The following is a 17,878-nucleotide window of genomic DNA, read 5'->3' as shown; positions in this document are numbered from 1 at the left end:
TTTTGAAAATTGACTACCCGCCCCCTATCGTTTATAAATTATCAAATCAGCCCTTATCCATTTACTCCGTGATACCAATTAGCCCTTGAGTTGGTTTCTCCGTTCAAAGTCGACGAAAAACGCTGAGGTGTAACGTGCAATCTGTGACGTGGCTTTGAATCATCAAACGTGGATTGCTCTGTAAGCATGTGGACAAATAAGCCCTGCAGACTCAGCAAAGCGATGCCGTTTTAAAAAGAAGTCCTTTTTCTCGTTTAGGGCAAAATCTCAGTCTCCCCATTTCTGAACCCTAACACTAGTGCCTGAAGCATGAGCGATCCTGAGCAATCTTCAACCTCTAACACACGCCGTGTCTGGAGGAAGAATTTGATGGGTTTGAGTAGCAATGCAAGTGAGGGCAAGAAGGCCAAGTTCCAGCACCCTAAATGCAAGTGTGGCACCTATGCAGTCATGCAACAGTCTGGAACAGCCAAGAACCCAGACAGAATTTTCCTGGGTTGTTCCAACTATGGTGTAAGTGTGCACCCATCTTCAGTTTATGTAATCAACTTCCCACGTTGTTTAACAAGTTGTATTCACTATAATGGCAATTGCAGATGGAGCAACGTCACTGCAACTTTTTTGTTTGGCTGGACGAGCTGATTGCTAAACGTTCTGGCAATGAAGATGACAATGACATTCAAGGAAGAATGATGTTGATGGAGAAAAGGTTGGAGCAACTGGAATTCAAGATTGAAGATGAATATGAAGCAAAATCAAAAAAATGTAGTAATAGCCATAGTGTGTTTGTTATGCTGGCAATGTTAATTGTGTTAACAGCAGTTGTGTTTGTAGTGTTTTAGGGTATATTGTGTTGCTTTAAGTGATGCATGGATATCTGTTGAGATTTGGGTTAATTTGCTCTGTAATTGTAGATTCTAAATGAATTGAATGTGAATTTTTCTTTGTTATAATGTAAAGAGTGAACCCAAGATAACTCTGCACAATGCTGTATAAGGTAAAAGCATAATGTTTATATTCATACTGCTAAGCACAAAGGCATTTACATAGTGAGCCAAAATCATCAGCACATGTCTGAATTCACAAAACAAAAAACATGTTCCATATTGTTTAGTGTATTACTTCCAATAACTTGACAACCAAAAAACTTTACACCAAAATATTCATAACTATAACTAGGATTATATCATTGCTGAATCCTTGGTGGCCTAAACCCATATGTTGGCTTGAATTTGTGGGGTGCATTTAGGCCTAGTGTGGGGATAAACATGAAGGGAGTTGTGGCAGTCCCTGAGTCAGTTGCTCCTTCAGGTGGAAGTTGTTGCTGAGTTGATGGTTGTGAGTTTGGGGTTGTTGCTTGCTGTAGAGGTGGCTGAACTATTGGGGCTGTGGCCTGCTGTTGAGGGTGGTGCACTGTAGGTGCTGGAAGTCTAGTTATAGCTTGCTTGGGTTTGAAATTTGGCCCATGGTTGAGTGCAGTTGGGGTAGCAGGGTTGGAGGGCTCAGTATTGTAGTCCACACCCTAAACCACATGAAAACAACTCAGTTTATTGTATATGCTCTTGGGCCAATTAATTTTATAGTTAAAGAGCATGAATCTGTAAAATAACATTACCTCTACTGGTGGTTGGGCAGGGTGTGAAGATTGAGTGTCAACCCTTGTCTCTTGTTGGACTGAGTGAGTGTTAAAGGTCTTAAGGACTTTTTTCTTTTGCCTTTTTGCTTTACCCTGTGAAAGACATATGAGAAGCAAAGTAAGCACAGCCATGATAGAACAAAAAAATATTTAAGTTAAGGGGAACATTAAGTTCAGACAAAAAACTACCACTGGATCAATAGATGGGGCAGTAACATTTTGGGGAACATTGCTTCCAACTCCTTCCCCTGCTTGTGCAAATAAAAAAATAACAATCTCAGCTACTATACTTTTCAATTGAATAGAGGAAATAACAACTACTACAATGGGAAAGAAAAATATGTAGAAGGCTTCTTAATCAGCACATGTCTGAATTCACAAAACAAAAAACATGTTCCATATTGTTTAGTGTATTACTTCCAATAAGTTGACAACCAAAAAACTTTACACCAAAATATTCATAACTATAACTAGGATTATGTCATTTCTGAATCCTTGGTGGCCTAAACCCATATGTTGGCTTGAATTTGTGGGGTGCATTTAGGCCTGGTGTGGGGATAAACATGAAGGGAGTTGTGGCAATCCCTGAGTCAGGTGCTCCTTCAGGTGGAACTTGTTGCTGAGTTGATGGTTGTGAGTTTGGGGTTGTTGCTTGCTGTAGAGGTGGCTGAATTGTTGGGGCTGTGGCCTGCTGTTGAGGGTGGTGAACTGTAGGTGCTAGAGGTCTAGTTATTGGTTGCTTGGGTCTGAAATTTGGCCCGTGGTTGAGTGTAGTTGGGGTAGCAGGGATTGAGGGCTCAGTGTTGAAGCTCATACCCTATACCACATGAAAACAACTCAGCTTAGTGCATTTGCTCTTGGGCCAAAAAATTTTAAAGTTGCTGGACATGAATCTATAAAATAACATTACCTCTACTGGTAGTGGGGCAGATTGTGAAGATTGAGTGTCAACCCTTGTCTCTTGTTGGACTGAGTGAGTGTTAGAGGTCTTTGGGACTTTTTTCTTTTGCCTTTTTGCTTTACCCTGTGAAAGACATATGAGAAGCAAAGTAAGCACAGTCATGATAGAAAAAAATAACTTAAGTTTAGGGTCTCAGATAAAAAACTACCACTGGATCAATAGATGTGGCAGTAACATTTTGGGGAACATTGGTTCCAACTCCGTCCCCGGCCTGTTCAAATCCAAAAATAATATCTCAACTACTATAATTCTCAATTGAACAGAGGAAATAACAACTACTACAATGAAAAAGAAAAACATGAAGAACTCCTTTAACCTGTGCTTCCTGCCGATCTGGAGGTGGCTGTGATGATTGGTTTCCAGTTTGTTGTTGCTTTGCCTTCTTTCGTTTTGGCTGCCAATTCGGATTTGCAGGAGCTCCTTTGCAAGTCATGTGGTAGTGTCCCTTTTGCCCACATTTACTGCACGTGACTTGGAAAGACTTCCTCACCTTGTGACCTTGCTGCTGCATTTGTGACTCAGCCACCACATCAACAGCCCTTTTTTTAGTTGGTCTCCCTGGGGGTCTCCTAATGATTGGTGCCTCTGGACGCAGCCTGTTTGTTTCTTCCCAAAACTCCTCAGAATTCACTGGTTTAATGGAGTCCCCATAAGTAACCCGAACAGCTTCCATTGTAAGCCATTTATGTGCAAAATCCTCTGGCCTCAGCCCTTGTTTCCTTAACCTTGAGATAGCAGCTACTGCATGCTTGCAAGGCAACCCTGGTAGGATAGATACATAAATGCCTTTTACTCACTCAAACTTTACTTAAATAATTGCCAAGAAATGAGTTGATGATTATACCTGTTAGTTGCCAAACGTTGCAAGCACATGTATGTCTTTGCAAATTAACAGCCACTCTGGTCTGGTACCTCTGAACTTCAAACAATACCCTTGCCTCATCCCCAGCCCACTCTGCTGTCCACTTATTGCTCTCAGGAATGATGTACTCATCCAGCCTTAGTTGTTGAACTGGAGCCAATTTACCCTTGCATTTGCTAATTCTGTGCTTGTGCCCTGCCATCTTTCGCATAATGTAACTTCGAAGCTCCTCGCACATAGTTAAAATCGGTTTCTCTCTATACTCCACGATCTTGGCATTCCAAACTTCACACATGTTATTGGTGATGTTGTCACACTTCGGGCCATGGCTAAAGTAAGCCTTCGTCCATGAACCAGGATCAAACTTCCATAGATACTCCCAAGCAGCTGTGTTCACCTTCTTCACAAGTTCCATTGAGTCTTTGAATTCCCTCATTGTTGTGCTCTTAGCAGCCTTCCAAACTAGCCCTTTTGTGTGCTTGTCCTTAAAGTGCTTGATGAAATTTTTCCATATATGTAAGACACAATTCCTATGATGGGCTTGTGGCATTACCTCATGCAATGCCTTAGCCAAACCCTGCAATAACAATTCATAAGAACAGTTGAATGAACAAGTAAACACAGAACACAAACCATATAACAAAAAGGAAACACAAAGAAAGAAGTAATGTAACCTTCTGCTGGTCAGACATGAAGTTCCACCCATTGGCAGCCACAGAACCAAGATCATCATGCAGGATTGAAAGAAACCATTTTCAGGAATCAGTGTTCTCTGCTTCAACTACAGCAAATGCTATAACAAAGAAACTATTATTGGCATCCTGCCCCACAGCTGACAACAGATGACCATCAAAGTACCATTTTAAGAAGCATCCATCCAATCCAATCAGAGGGCGATAACCCACCTTGAAGCCTTTCTTGCAAGCATCCAGTGAAATGTACAACCTATTGAAGAGTGGATGACCCTCCGGTTGAGGAATGACATCAACCATACCAGTGGATCCAGGATTGCTTCTGTGAATTTCATTTAAGTAGTCATGTAGCTTTCCATATTGTTCTCGCTCCTTTCCAATTACTTGCTCTCTAGCAGCTTTCAAAGCTCTGTATATCATCCTATAATTTATATGGACATTATAGTCCTGCTTCATGTGCTCTAGTGCCTCTTTCGGAGTCATTAGAGGTTGAGTTACTAACCTTTTTACCAACTTACTTGTCACCCAAGATCTATCAGCCATGTTGCTGCTCAAATTCCTACCACAGTTATGCTCTCCAATGAATGTCTTGATTTGAAAACTGAGACTCTGACTATTATGAGAGCAAAACACCAGTCATGGACAACCCTCCTCAGCACACCTTGCTCTAATCCTCTTTGGCTCATTCTTCAAATACATAAGCTCTTTTTCCTCATATACAAAGTAATCCTTAAGTGCTTGCTTGAACATTGCCATGGTCTCAAAGTGTTGTCCAAATCATGATTAACAGTAACCAAGTTCAGAAAAAAAAAATATTGGAGCAACACAAGCTAACGAAGCTTCAAGATCAGATAGTGACACTAACCTTAGTAGCGCCGTCAGTTCCTCCGTCTGCAGCACCGTCAACACCTCCCTGTTGGAAGTCTCTATCAGCTTGCTTGGAGGGAGACGTTTCGGTCTCTTAGGGTTTCTTCGTAATTTTCAGGAGAGAACGAGGGTGATGTATGGTGATTGGGGTGTGCACAAGGGGGAGAATGGGATTTCACCCCAAACGAGCCAAATGATGCCAAGCAAAATGGCGTCGCTTTGCTGAGTATGCAGGGGCTTATTTGTCCACATGCTTACAGAACAATCCACGTTTGATGATCCAAAGCCACGTCACGGATTGCACGTTACACCTCAGCATTTTCCGTCGACTTTGAATGGAGAAACCAACTCAAGGGCTAATTGGTATCATAGAGTAAATGGATAAGGGCCGATTTGATAATTTATAAACGATAGGGGGCGGATAGTCAATTTTCAAAATGGACAGGAGCCAGAAAGGGTATTTACTCAACAATATATATACACGTGTACAGCTCACATAACAAATCAAATTTTCCCGTATTATAATGGAAGATTTCTATTTCTAACAGAAAAGAAAAAGTCATCTAAATTCTAGAAACATTAAAAAAGTATAAAGAAAAAAGACAAAAAACAAGGTTTACAAACAGAATAAAAAAAATACAAAAATTGGTCATTCTATTTGGCCTTGCATATTGTTGGAATTTTGTGTGCCTTGGACCTGATGAATTTGATAATTGCAAAATATTCCTTCTTATTTTTATTTTTGTAAAATGAATCTCATATTTGAAAAAATTACAAAAATGAAACATTTTTGAAATTCACACATTTTAGCCTAGTATTAGAATTTTCCGCCTCATTCTCGCAACTAAAATATCATATCAATGATGTTGAAATACACAGTAGTGGTTTTTTATTTCCTTTTGGGAGATGGTGTGGGAATTACTGGTATTTTTAATTTGTTGGTCTTACTAAGAGTTCTCCACCATTTTGTATTATTGAACTCTTTTTTAAACTATATATCAGGTGAAAAAAATGTCTCTAAAATGAGTACATGGTCTTGCATGTTGTTTACAATTGCTTTCAAAAGCAGTAAAATGATTTTTTTCTTACCTAAGTTATGTTAAGAAAAATAAACTAAATAATACAGAAAGAAAAATAGATGAGATAAAATTGTCAGTAACAATTAAGATTTTAAAATATACAAATTATTAATGCTCAAAAAATTATTTTAACATCAAATTTCACTGTCCAAAAACTTACAAAAGTAATGAGTAAAGACATCAACTATAATCCTTCATGAAAAGATGAAGAAACTAAAAACAAGTCTCTTTGCTATGCTAGGTGCTGCTATAGTGACCAATTTTCATGAACAACTTCCATTAAAATAACATTTTTCTCTCTATTCCATTTGATTTCATAGGATTTTTGTGCACACAGAAAATTTTCTTATAAACCCAAATTGTAGCATGTACATACACTCCGTACTTTTGATCCTAGATCATACACATCTTATGGATTTCAAGTTTGGCAACAAAAATCGTATGAAAGCTTTTAAATGCATCATCAAGATTGAAGTTCTTCAATCTAGTCAAGAACAAGCCTCATGTCACATCCTTTTTCCACTATTAAAAGAAATTGAGACATTAAATTAGTGAATGGTTAAATCAAACTCATATTAGACATCACACATCATCTTAAGCCTCCTGGATTTTTGTTCCAGGACAAGTATGTTGGATCCCCAAGTGGTCTGCATAGAACAACAATATAACAATGCATATTAGCTTGCAATGCAAGTTGTAATTTCTAGACAGAAAGAGGTAATCTATGAATGACAAAATAGAATAGTGATTAGCTTTTTGTATCAAATGTCACATAATCTTCTGAGTATATATATGATTATAAACATTAAATGAGACAACTTTTGAAGAGACAAAACAGCTTTAAGCAATAGGAGAATACATATGAATAATTATATCTCAAACTCTAGACCTTTAGATCATAAAAACTCTTATACCATATCATAATACTATTTCTCCCAAAAACTTATATTAATAGGAAAAGACATATAAATGTTTATATCTCTTGATAGATATCTAAATCTTATTACCAAGGACCGACTAATCCGGCACAAGATATGTGATTGCCCTTCCCAACATAGTGTTTTCTATTACCTTCCCCGGAGCTAAGACTTGAGACCACAAAGAAGGGATCTAATTGGTCCTTACATTGTTAAACTAACTCAGATTCTGGTAGATTATAGATTTTATAGATTTGTTCAAATACATATAACTGCAAAAGTAATGACAGAACTATATAGTGTAAGAGAAAAGAATGATGGGGACTATTTTCCTGACCTTGGTTTCAAGATATATAGAAGTAGGAAACCCAAAGCCAGCAACAAGGACATGCTACCAATGACAACATAAGCAATTCCCAAGAAGTTATTTCTTCCACCAATCCAAGTTGCTGTTGAAAGAACCAAGCTCTTCTTGCCACCAAACTCATATGTATTGTAATTGTTCTCTATCACTACCACTATTTCATCATTAGCTTCAAGATCAGTCTCAATCTTCCCATATAACTTTCTGAATTTGGGCAGCGCCGCCGTTCGCATCCAAACAATGAGATCTTCTTGCTCACTCAGCTGGTTCATCACACATGATCACAAGGATTAGTTTATCAAATTATTCTGAAGGTTAAAATGAATGCAAGAGAAAATAATAATTAATTAGATGTTTATGTAAAACATTTTACAAATTAAAAACCTATGTTTTATTCTTAAGAAGGAGGTATGGTTAAGAGTGTTTATTTCTCATGAAGAAAATCAGAGGTATGGTTTGAATAGTAGTAGATATATTTACAGGTTTGGTTGGATCCAGTTTAGCACCCCCAATCAATCCTGAAGCTTGAAAATTTTTGGGATAAACATCGGATCCGAATTTGGTGGTTCGGTCACTCGCCCATGCTATGTTCGTTTTGTTGATGACAACTTCCTTATCCTTGTTTTGAATTTTGTAGGTGTCATTGAATAGACTCCATGCAATAAGGCCACAAGGAACAATTGGTTCAGACTTATTGTTGATTGTTACATAATCTTCAGGACTACATGATGATACATCATTCTCTTTGTCCTTTGTCCTCAGTTGTTCATCGCTTCTACTTTTAACATATCTGCAGATACCAACCAGAGAAAATTAATTATGGAAAAGCATTTCAGCATCTGAGAGAAATGGTTTCCAATAGATTACTCTCTCATTCTCCTTCCTAAATTTATCTCATAAAGCATCATAATTTTGGACAGTGAATCGTTAGATAGCAATCTAGTTAAATATGTCAAATTATCTAATAGTTTTCAATTATCAGCTTCACATGAAGATAGTGAATCTCTAACTATTTTGTGTTAAATTCTTGTAATCACATGTTTATACAAAAAAATAATATAATATAATACTGCTGAGTGAAATCAGAACTTTAAAGAACATCAAGATTCAGATGCAGTACTTTTTCAGTACTCTAATGAACTTGCTTTTCTGCTTAAAATTGGAACGAAACATCAAATGAAATCAAATTCAGCGATGGGAAATGATTTTACTAGTTGATGCCACATACCGGCGATGGTTCTGGTAAAAGTTATCAAGCTGATAATAGACGAAAATCGGGGCCTGCATTTTACTCTTAATCTGCAAAATTCCGCAGCAAATTACTTCCACACAAGAGATTCAAACTAAGTTTCTATATCATATCATTAATCATACAAAAAAGAATCAGATTACTAACACTCAATTTCTGCGTGCAAGTCTTGTTTGTATTATCATCTTTAATGTATGCAGTTGCATTATCTTTGTAAGAATCCGGAATGCATGCTGTGTCATATTCGTATTCAACTTCCACCACCTGCATTAATTTTTTTTTTCTTCTTGTTCATTATTTCAAATTCAAATACACTGAAAACACAAAATCAAGCTGCTATATATAATGTATTGAAACGATGTCGTTACACTCTGTGACGCAGAAAATGCAGCAAGGCCAACAGGGATGAAGACAAGTGCTATAAGTGTAAATATTGTAATGACCTGGGAAACAAATAAAACAAATTAAAATTACTGTTTTATAGAAATTAATTATTATTCAGTTATGAAATTATTAAACGTCTTACCCATCTAGGTGTTAGAATTGGTTGCCAAGCAGGAAGTTCTTGCTGTGTAAATCTAGAATCTACAAAATCAAATAAAATAAAATCGTGAGTTACAATTGTCAATTACGTTACCTATATTATAAATGTTTCAGAAGACACATAGATTAAAAGCCTAATGCTAAAAATTCAAAGTTGATATATGGAATTAACAATTGCTATTCATGTAACTGAAGAGATGGATGAATATTCTTTAAGCATGTTTTAAAGAGAAATCAACGGAATTAGAAAATCAATAAATATATATGTTATTATTAAGTAATAATCAGAGACCAATTTTGTGGCTCAATTGAAAAATTGAAGCTGTCAGATAATGTACAACAAATTTTTGTTTTTATCTTAATAAAATCTTGTCTGTGATTGTTTTAATGGTAAACAACATTTTTGGAATTCATAAATTTTTTAAATATTTTTAAACAAGAAATATTGCATGTCAATATCAAACCCAGGATGAATGTTACAAACTTTTTAGATTCAAAAATCACATTGACCCGGTAATGATCACCAGAAAATTATAAAAAAATCAAAATTAATTTCTAAAAAATAAAATAAAATAAATGAGAGAAATGGAAGGGAAGATGTTGTACATACATTTGGGTTTCTTGGATTTTCTCTTGTTGGATTTTTCCTCTGCGGCAGCCGCAGAACTTGTTGAAGGGTCTGTAGACATGGCCAAGAAACCCAAATGTGACTAAAATTTACACAGCAATTAGGACAACACGATCAAAAAAAATTAAAAAAGAAAAATAAAATGAAAAAAAAGACACTTGCAGAAAAGGGTGGTTTTGTGTGAAGGTGCTAAAAAACCACCTTAATTCTGTTCCACTCTTTCTGTCTTTGTCTCTCTCTCAATCTCTATTTATATTCATTGTTAATTATTTTAGGTGTGGGCTTTGTTGTTATGTTAATGAGGCTATTATGATGAAGAAGATTTAGGTGACAACTTTGAATCAGATTTTTTGGGTACCTAATAAGCACCACACGTTGTGCCAAATTAACTAACTAGTCACATTTGTTTTGAGGAAGAGAGAATGTTGCAAGTACGAGTGCAACTACCAGTCATCAATCCAATATATCATGCAAATCCATAGCTATATGTTTATATAATTATACCTCAATTTTCTCTCCCTTCAATAATATATAAATAGATTTTTTTTTAGAAAAATGAAAAAAAAAAAAAAATTTCCCGGCCGGCCCTCCTTCAAGAGGTACGGAACCAGCCTGAATCCAGGCGTTCTTCCGCATGGCTATCGGACACCAAGGACTAGAAGACAAATATTATTGCTGACTTAAGATAAAGTATTAAAATAAAATCTTGAAAGTATACCACGCTCATAAAAATAATTTCAAAAAATATTAACAATAAATAAATTTTTTAATAATTTAAAAATATGATAAAAATAGTTATTATATTAAAAAAATAAGATTTTGATGTGATTTAAATTAAAAAACTATAAATTGACAAAAAGAAACTATATATTGACAACAAAATTTAGAGATAAGATTATTTTGATGCGATTTTTTATAAGTATTAGAAAAAAAAATTTTTATCTTTACAATTTAATAATTTTATATCAAGTAATTATTGTGAATAACTAAATTTTACTCTAATTTTTGTGTACACTTTATAAATAGTTATTTAAATATTGTCACATAAATTTGGACTAAACGTAAAAAATATTTATTAAATATAAAAATTATTTTTGTCACTTATAAAAAATATATATAATATTTTTTAATTATTTTTTTATATTTTTAAATCATTCATAAATTTATTATCGTTCGTTTTATTTAAAATAATTTTGTTAACAATATGTATTTTGGATACTATTTTAATAATTTATTTTTACTAACTAAAATCAATAATAAAAAGAAGGGTAAAAAACGTAAACAAGCAAAGGACAGAACAATTTGACACAAATAAGTCAAAGCAGAATCTGATTCATCAATCAACCAAAGCACATTTAAATGTAGTTCGAACCTACCTGTTTCGAACTCACTTTTCATGTAATTCGAACCATGTAGATTCGAATTACACATTGATACCCAAAGCCACATAGTTCGAATTCAGCTGATTCGAATTACACAGAAACATGTAATTCGAATCAAGCTGATTCAAACTCCTCCCATGCACGCCATGCAACGTAATTCAAAGTTGCTTAATTCGAATTATAAAGGAGCAGAGCTGTATATATATGGTATGGATGTGAGTTGCTCTCATTAGAGGGGTAAAATGGCTAGTGAGGAAAGTTTTGTGGTGTTGGTTCACCACAGAGGATCGATTAAAAGAAAAACACATTCCGGTGTGAAGTTCACTGATAAGGATCCTCTCTGTATTATCATGAGGCCTACGACTAAGTATGATGACCTTGTTAGCTCTGTACTGATGAAACTTGGTCTGGATGGTGTGAAACGGGTTAAGAAGTTTTTCTATCGCATTCCAATCACGGTGCTCCAAGAAACCGTGAAGTATGATTGTTTCACGATCGGGAGTGATGAGGACTTGCAGGTCATGTTTCATTGTCGCCGGCAGTTTTCGGAAGTGAGGACACCAGAGCTGTTGGCAAAGTTGGTTGATGTGGTATCCAGCTCGGGAGGTTCGAACCGGAATACCACCACTTTAGCCACGGTAGCCGGTTCTAGCTCCAGACCTGCCATTGCTTCTTCCTCCGTCCCTGCGTACAAGCCACCCGTCCAGCCTGTCGCCTCCCTTTCGTTCGCTGTTGATCTCAACGGCAGTGTAGGCGACGAGGTTGGAATAGGAGAATTTCGGACGACCTCTTTACAGTGTGCTGCACCGGTTGGGGTTGGAGATGGATTGTTGGATGATCCAAAGGACAATGATGTCGAGCCGGATATGATTGCTGATGACAGTGGCGATGATATTGGAGTGAGTGAGCCTGCTGGGGCGGGAGGTGGTTCTAGCTCTGGCACACAGCAGTACCCTCCACATTTTTCATCTTTGGACTTGGATGCCATGAGGCAGGAGGGGGTTCCTGGGCAGCCTGCTGGATTTGGCGCTAGAGATGCGGAAAGGTCTGCAGGTCTGACAGAGTTCCAGGTTGGTCAGCAATTTCAGGATAAAGATGAGGCCCTGTTAAGTGTGAAGACTTACAGGGTACTGTTAGGAGTCCAGTTGACGATGCCTGGTACTGTTGCAGTCCTTAGGACGAGCCCTGTTCGAGTTGGTGGACAGCTGGACGAGTCTCAAGCTTATTTTCACAGACTGTTCTGGACGTTTCCATCGTGTATCGAGACATTCCGTCATTGCAAGCCGCTGGTTAGTATTGACGGCACCCATCTGTATGGCAAGTATGGGGGAACGTTGCTTGTCGCGATTGCACAGGACGGGAACTCCAACATACTCCTTGTTGCATTCGCACTAGTCGAGGGTGAGAATGCTGAGTCCTGGTCCTTCTTTCTCTCCCACCTGCGTCAGCACGTGACACCGCAGCCGAGTCTGCTGGTTATATCGGACAGGCATAACGGCATCAAGGCCGCGCTTGGGGCTCCCGACGGAGGCTGGTTACCTCCATCTGCATACTGGGCATTCTGCATTCGACATGTAGCGGCAAATTTCGCCCTAACCTTCAAGGGCAAAGATGCACGGAGGCTTCTTGTCAACGCGACATACGCTAAGACCGAGGTAGAGTTCGATTACTGGTTTGATATTCTGCGGTCTGAAGACCCGGCGATGTATGAGTGTGTGAATCGGATTGAGTATTCCTTGTGGACACAGCATTGTGATGAGGGGTGGAGATTCGGGCACATGACGATGAATATCTCCGAGTGTGTGAACTCAATCCTCAAGGGTGTCAGAAACCTCCCTGTGTGCTCGCTGGTGAAGGTAACATACGGAAGGCTGGCCGAACTATTTGTTCGCAAGGGGAGAGAGGCTGAGGCCCAGCTGGGAACCGGACAACAATTCAGTCAGCACTTGGTGAAGTGTGTTGAGGCCAACTTGAAGATGACGAGGTGCTTCACGGTGACTTTGTACGACAGGGATAACTCGGAGTTCACCGTCGCAGAGATGAATCCGACTGGTTCGTTCTCACTGGGTAGCTACAGAGTCTCACTTGCATCCCAGACATGTGACTGCGAATACTTCCAGGCATTTCATTTCCCGTGTCCGCACGCACTGGCATGCTGTGCCTACTCACGGCTTACATGGCAGCCTTACGTCCACCAGGTGTATCGTCTTAGTTCGGTGTTCAGTGTGTATCAGATGGGATTCACACCTCCCATTCCAGAGGGTTTCTGGCCACCATATAATGGGCCGACTGTGATCCCGGACCCTAACAAGAGGCGTGCGAGAGAGGGTCGTCCGAGGTCCACTAGGATACGGACCAATATGGACGAGGCAGATCCGAACCGGCCAAAGAGATATGGCCTCTGTCGGCAACCCAGACACATACGTCGGAGTTGCCCACAGGTCGGAGGAGCAGAGCACACAGGGGGACATGAGTAGGTGTATTCTTAGCTTTGGTACTTTGTTTATTTCACTTTGGTGTTTAGATTCCACTATTATAGGTTTCATTACTTGTAGTTGATAAGTGATAGAATTTGTTAATGTTAATGCGATGTACTGTGCATGGGATCTTAATTAATGAATATGTTCTATTTTCGGAGTTTTGAACGAAATGTCTGTTGAATGCACACGGCAATAAATAAATCTACAAATTAAATTAATACATGATGCGGAAACTATGCTAGTAATTGAAATAAACACTAAACAGCCATTTTCAAAGTACAATATCATGATTTGGAACAACATACTGAAACATAAATAACCAAACTACATGTTGGATCGTCAAAGTACATCAACGACAATAATAAACTTGGCTAAGATACAACAATGAACATGAACAAACAACATATAGGATACATGAATCATCTAAACAGATGCAAGCCGGTGAAGCAACGACGGGGTACCCGTGTCCTCTGGCCTCTCCGGATAAGCGGCTCCTCGTCCTCGATCTCATCCTCCTTCTCATCCGGGGCAGGCTGTGCAGGTGGCCTAGGCTGGACGGGTGCCCCAGACGGCCCGGCAACTGAATGCGACACAACAGTGTATGCGGAAGGAGGAGTACCACCCAATGCAAAATGGTCAGCAACAGGCATCGTAGGAGGCTTGTTCAGATCGACATCTAAAGGTGCCTGTGTGCCGGAGCTCTGACCACGCCTACGGGCCGCATCATCCTCTTACATGATGGCAGTAATCTCGTCTAGAAAGTGTGACCCGCCGAAGTCCGCATCAAGCCCATCACCTGCCATGAAGTCTGAAAACATCGTCCCCAGGCTAACCCATGGCGTACTCTCCTGAAGTGTCTGGTCATCGGCTAGTACACCAATGAAGTAATCTCCAAGCGGCCCCGAACCAAGTCCACCGTCACCATGGTCAGCCCCGTCACCCATACCTGACCCGTACCACTCGCCTCCATGCCCGCCAACATGGGGACTAACACCACCAACTGCAATATGCCCTGCAGCAACCCCCCCCACGGGTCCGTGCTGATCGTCGTCATCGTCGTCACCATGATCACCGTGCTCGTCCGCCGCAGCACGCCCTCTCTGTCTCCCTCCGTGTCCTCGTCGTCTTCCTCCACGTCGACCGTCCCCATCAGCCTCGTCCATAGCCTGGTCCAGCCACCTCCACTCACGCTGGCTCCGTCGTGTCCCCACACGAGCTCTCCTCTCGACCCGACGCCTATCCGGCACGTCGTCAACACGATCCATGTCAGGAACTCACCCAGCACCCCTCTGTGAGGCCTCCACAGGAATAGGAACGGCTCTCGGATCCCCCAAATACATCTCTGGTGACAAGAACCTCTTTCCATGCTGACTCCACCACTCCAGGAAGTCATGTGAGGGTCCAGGGTCTGCAACAACGTCGAACCTGATAACATGGTCCACACGGCTCTCCCAATGGAGATGCCAGAACTGCAAAGCGGACGGGAACCAACGATCACCGCCTCTCCTGTCCTTCGACATCAGAAAGTCGATGTTCAGGGCGGGCTGCTGACGGGGCTAGACTCCGGCGAACTACGGTAGAATCCTATCTATCTGATGCCACTCTATAACGACAAAGTATATCAGTGACGTCACAGACTGCCACATCGCCGTATGCCGAGGCTCCAACACCTCCGGATGCACAACCTGCAGTACCTCATGGAAGCTATACGGCATCCAGATAAACTGCACAAAGATTTCAACATTGTCAGGCCAACTCATGCTCCAAATTCATAAAGTTTAGTTAATTAAATAAACTTAGCTGGTAGTATACTCACATCCCTGTCCTGTAACATGTCTATCCTCAGTCTCCACATCTGCACTCTAGGTCCCTTATCGCTACCGGAAGGGTTGTAACCTGACCACCTGCATCTCACATGGGTGTTATGGCTAATTAAAGGTATGACAGATTTGTAATACATTAGAAGCGTACATGGAATTAACTATTTTAACTTGAAATAGAAAAGTCTGAGTAGGGTACCTCGAGGCCAATGGCTAGCTGCACGTATCATACCTGACAGGCCTAAACCTAGGAAAGCGCCAAAAGATCCAAGACTGAAGTAGCTGAAGTGGGCCCGCTAACTTCACCACATGTCTGTTCACCACTCGGCACATGCACCGATTCAACCATGCCAATGCTGCAGACCCCCAGCTGTAGGTACCCATCTCCTCAAGCCTAGCTACGTAGGGAAGCCATCAAATGTGAATGCGGTTGCCGGACTTGTCGGCAAACAGCTGAGTGCCCAACAACATCATGATATAGGCACGAGCAAAACGCCGCACAGTCTCCTCATCGGCTCCCTCGGGGCACTCTCCAAAAGTCTTTTGGAACCAGGTACAATTTACTGCGAACTTCTGAACCTGGCTCGGAGGAGGAATCACTCCAAGCAACTCCTGGAACCACACCCAAGCTGGACGGCCACCCTGGATGTATATCTGGAAATCTGTAAGGCAACCACTGACATAACGCCCGTCCACTGGCAACCCCAACTGGTACGCCATGTCCTGAAGTGTGATCGTGCACTCTCCGAACGGCATATGGAAGGTGTGCGTTTCCAGATGCCACCGCTCGACGAAGACACTGACAAGGGGCTCATCTAACCAGAACCATCTATCGTTCAGCCTCGTAAGATGGTATAATCCGGCCATCTACGAGTACGGAACATACCGCTCATCGAGTCGCATGTCCTGCTGCCGCCGCATTATTAGAACCACTTAGAAAACCAGTAACAAAAATAACTAACACCAGAAACCACTTATGGAAACCACTAACAGAATCTACATGCAAAACCAATATAATAAACCACTAGCAAAACCACATGCTTAAACCGCTAACTTAAACCACCTAGAAATCCACTTACGAAAACCACATGCAAAACCACTATCATAAACCACTTACAAAACCACATAGTAAACCACTTCCAATACCACCAAAATAAACTGCCAAAATAAATCATCAACAAAATTGCATACAAAACAACTAACAAAAACCACTAATAAAAACTACTAACCTAAACCGCCAACAAAACCACATGCTTAAACCGCTAACATAAACCACATACAAATCCACTTACGAAAACCACATGCAAAACCACTATCATAAACCGCACACAAAATCACATAATAAACAACTTCCAATACCACCAAAATAAACCTCCAAAATAAACCATCAACAAAACTGCATACAAAACCACTAACAAAAACCACTAATAAAAATCACTAACATAAACCGCCAACTAAACCGCATGCAAAACCTCTAAAATAAATCACTTGCAATACCACTAGGATAAACCACTAACATAAACCGCCACTAAAACCGCATGCAAAACCACTAACTCAGATAAACCGCTAGCACAAAGTTTTCTATCTACTAACCTCGTCGTTGATAACCCTGGCTATATGAGCAACTCCGTCCAACCGATATAGCCTTTCCGGATCGTCCCCCATTGGCTGAGTATTCTGTTCGAGTCTTTGTTGGATCGAATCTGGGTCGTTTTCTCTGGGATTTGATGAGGTATGAGAATGGAAAAGTGATTCGAATGAGGGGATTCGAACTCCTTATATAGCCGAATCCTAGGTAATTCGAATCAGCCCCATTCGAATTACTATTTGGGCCAAATTGTGAGTAATTCGAAACAACTAGATTCAAATTACTTGGGGCAGCGTGCACATGTGTAATTCGAACCAACCTAGTTCGAATTATGCTCATTTGTAGTTCGAATCATCTAGATTCGAATTAGCTTGGTTAATGGATCCTTTATAATTCGAGTTACATTGATTCGAATTATTTGTTAATGTAGTTAGAATCCAGCTAGTTCGAATTACATAGTAATGTGCTTTGGCTGATTCATGAAGCTATTTTCAGTTTGGCTGATTCATGTAATTTATTTCTTCCATTGGCTTAATAGTGTTTTTTGCCCTAAAGAATTTTGTCTTACATATTTAAAAGCCTATATTTAGAACTCATATCATATTCCCATTATCTAAACTCAAGTTGCTTTTGTTGAACAATGGTATTAATTTGCACTAACGTACTTATTATTTTTTTTTTATAAATTAAATATATATAATAATAAATTGTTCCTTAATCACTCATAAGTTATATTAAAAAAAGACGAGTTAGAGAGAATGAGAAGTAGAGATAGAAGATTATTATAGATAATAAAACTGATTGAAGCAC

General features: G+C 39.7%; 5 protein-coding genes across 6 annotated transcripts; 1 reads left to right on the top strand and 4 right to left on the bottom strand.

Moving 5' to 3' along the window:
• On the top strand, positions 252-953 carry LOC110264115. Its single transcript, XM_021105827.1, has 2 exons — positions 252-513; positions 597-953. The coding sequence occupies exons 1-2, from the start codon at positions 310-312 to the stop codon at positions 840-842; spliced, it is 450 nt and encodes a 149-aa protein (XP_020961486.1). The 5' UTR covers positions 252-309; the 3' UTR covers positions 843-953.
• On the bottom strand, positions 1,187-1,987 carry LOC110263807. Its single transcript, XM_021105618.1, has 2 exons — positions 1,616-1,987; positions 1,187-1,522 (listed from the first exon to the last, which is right to left on the bottom strand). The coding sequence occupies exons 1-2, from the start codon at positions 1,766-1,768 to the stop codon at positions 1,187-1,189; spliced, it is 489 nt and encodes a 162-aa protein (XP_020961277.1). The 5' UTR covers positions 1,769-1,987.
• On the bottom strand, positions 2,118-4,246 carry LOC110263806. Its single transcript, XM_021105617.1, has 6 exons — positions 4,134-4,246; positions 3,442-4,036; positions 2,914-3,359; positions 2,746-2,808; positions 2,547-2,660; positions 2,118-2,453 (listed from the first exon to the last, which is right to left on the bottom strand). Exons 1-6 carry the CDS (start codon positions 4,149-4,151, stop codon positions 2,118-2,120), a joined length of 1,572 nt encoding a protein of 523 aa, XP_020961276.1. The 5' UTR covers positions 4,152-4,246.
• Positions 6,266-10,029, bottom strand: LOC107648355 (ALA-interacting subunit 1-like). 2 transcript variants are annotated; one of them, XM_016352253.2, is made up of 8 exons: positions 9,781-10,029; positions 9,154-9,212; positions 8,996-9,070; positions 8,775-8,891; positions 8,607-8,677; positions 7,859-8,168; positions 7,352-7,641; positions 6,266-6,744 (listed from the first exon to the last, which is right to left on the bottom strand). In XM_016352253.2, exons 1-8 carry the CDS (start codon positions 9,857-9,859, stop codon positions 6,687-6,689), a joined length of 1,059 nt encoding a protein of 352 aa, XP_016207739.1. In that variant the 5' UTR covers positions 9,860-10,029; the 3' UTR covers positions 6,266-6,686. The 2 variants fall into 2 exon arrangements, with proteins under 2 accessions (XP_016207739.1, XP_020960441.1); XM_021104782.1 differs by lacking the exon at positions 9,781-10,029 and adding an exon at positions 9,343-9,370.
• LOC107647243 (serine/threonine-protein phosphatase 7 long form homolog) lies at positions 15,232-16,347 on the bottom strand. Its single transcript, XM_016351344.1, has 4 exons — positions 15,966-16,347; positions 15,713-15,878; positions 15,477-15,564; positions 15,232-15,384 (listed from the first exon to the last, which is right to left on the bottom strand). Exons 1-4 carry the CDS (start codon positions 16,345-16,347, stop codon positions 15,232-15,234), a joined length of 789 nt encoding a protein of 262 aa, XP_016206830.1.

The sequence above is a fragment of the Arachis ipaensis genome, chromosome B06 (genome assembly GCF_000816755.2).
Source record: "Arachis ipaensis cultivar K30076 chromosome B06, Araip1.1, whole genome shotgun sequence".
Classification (NCBI taxonomy): domain Eukaryota; kingdom Viridiplantae; phylum Streptophyta; class Magnoliopsida; order Fabales; family Fabaceae; genus Arachis; species Arachis ipaensis.
The sequence above is the reverse complement of the archived record's forward strand: the minus strand, read 5'-3'. Positions and strand labels throughout refer to the sequence as shown.

Coding starts and splice junctions, on each gene's coding strand:
- LOC110264115 (XM_021105827.1), top strand. CDS start 310: ATGAGCGATCCTGAGCAATCTTCAACCTCTAACACACGCCGTGTCTGG. Junction 514..596: donor TGGGTTGTTCCAACTATGGT/GTAAGTGTGCAC, acceptor TGGCAATTGCAG/ATGGAGCAACGTCACTGCAA.
- LOC110263807 (XM_021105618.1), bottom strand. CDS start 1,768: ATGGCTGTGCTTACTTTGCTTCTCATATGTCTTTCACAGGGTAAAGCA. Junction 1,523..1,615: donor CTGCCCAACCACCAGTAGAG/GTAATGTTATTT, acceptor CATGTGGTTTAG/GGTGTGGACTACAATACTGA.
- LOC110263806 (XM_021105617.1), bottom strand. Junction 3,360..3,441: donor CAACGTTTGGCAACTAACAG/GTATAATCATCA, acceptor CTATCCTACCAG/GGTTGCCTTGCAAGCATGCA. Junction 2,661..2,745: donor CCACATCTATTGATCCAGTG/GTAGTTTTTTAT, acceptor TGTCTTTCACAG/GGTAAAGCAAAAAGGCAAAA.
- LOC107648355 (XM_016352253.2), bottom strand. CDS start 9,859: ATGTCTACAGACCCTTCAACAAGTTCTGCGGCTGCCGCAGAGGAAAAA. Junction 8,678..8,774: donor CTTGCACGCAGAAATTGAGT/GTTAGTAATCTG, acceptor GGAATTTTGCAG/ATTAAGAGTAAAATGCAGGC. Junction 8,169..8,606: donor TTTTACCAGAACCATCGCCG/GTATGTGGCATC, acceptor TGGTATCTGCAG/ATATGTTAAAAGTAGAAGCG.
- LOC107647243 (XM_016351344.1), bottom strand. CDS start 16,347: ATGGCCGGATTATACCATCTTACGAGGCTGAACGATAGATGGTTCTGG. Junction 15,879..15,965: donor GACTGTGCGGCGTTTTGCTC/GTGCCTATATCA, acceptor TTCCCTACGTAG/CTAGGCTTGAGGAGATGGGT. Junction 15,565..15,712: donor CCTAGGTTTAGGCCTGTCAG/GTATGATACGTG, acceptor TGTGAGATGCAG/GTGGTCAGGTTACAACCCTT.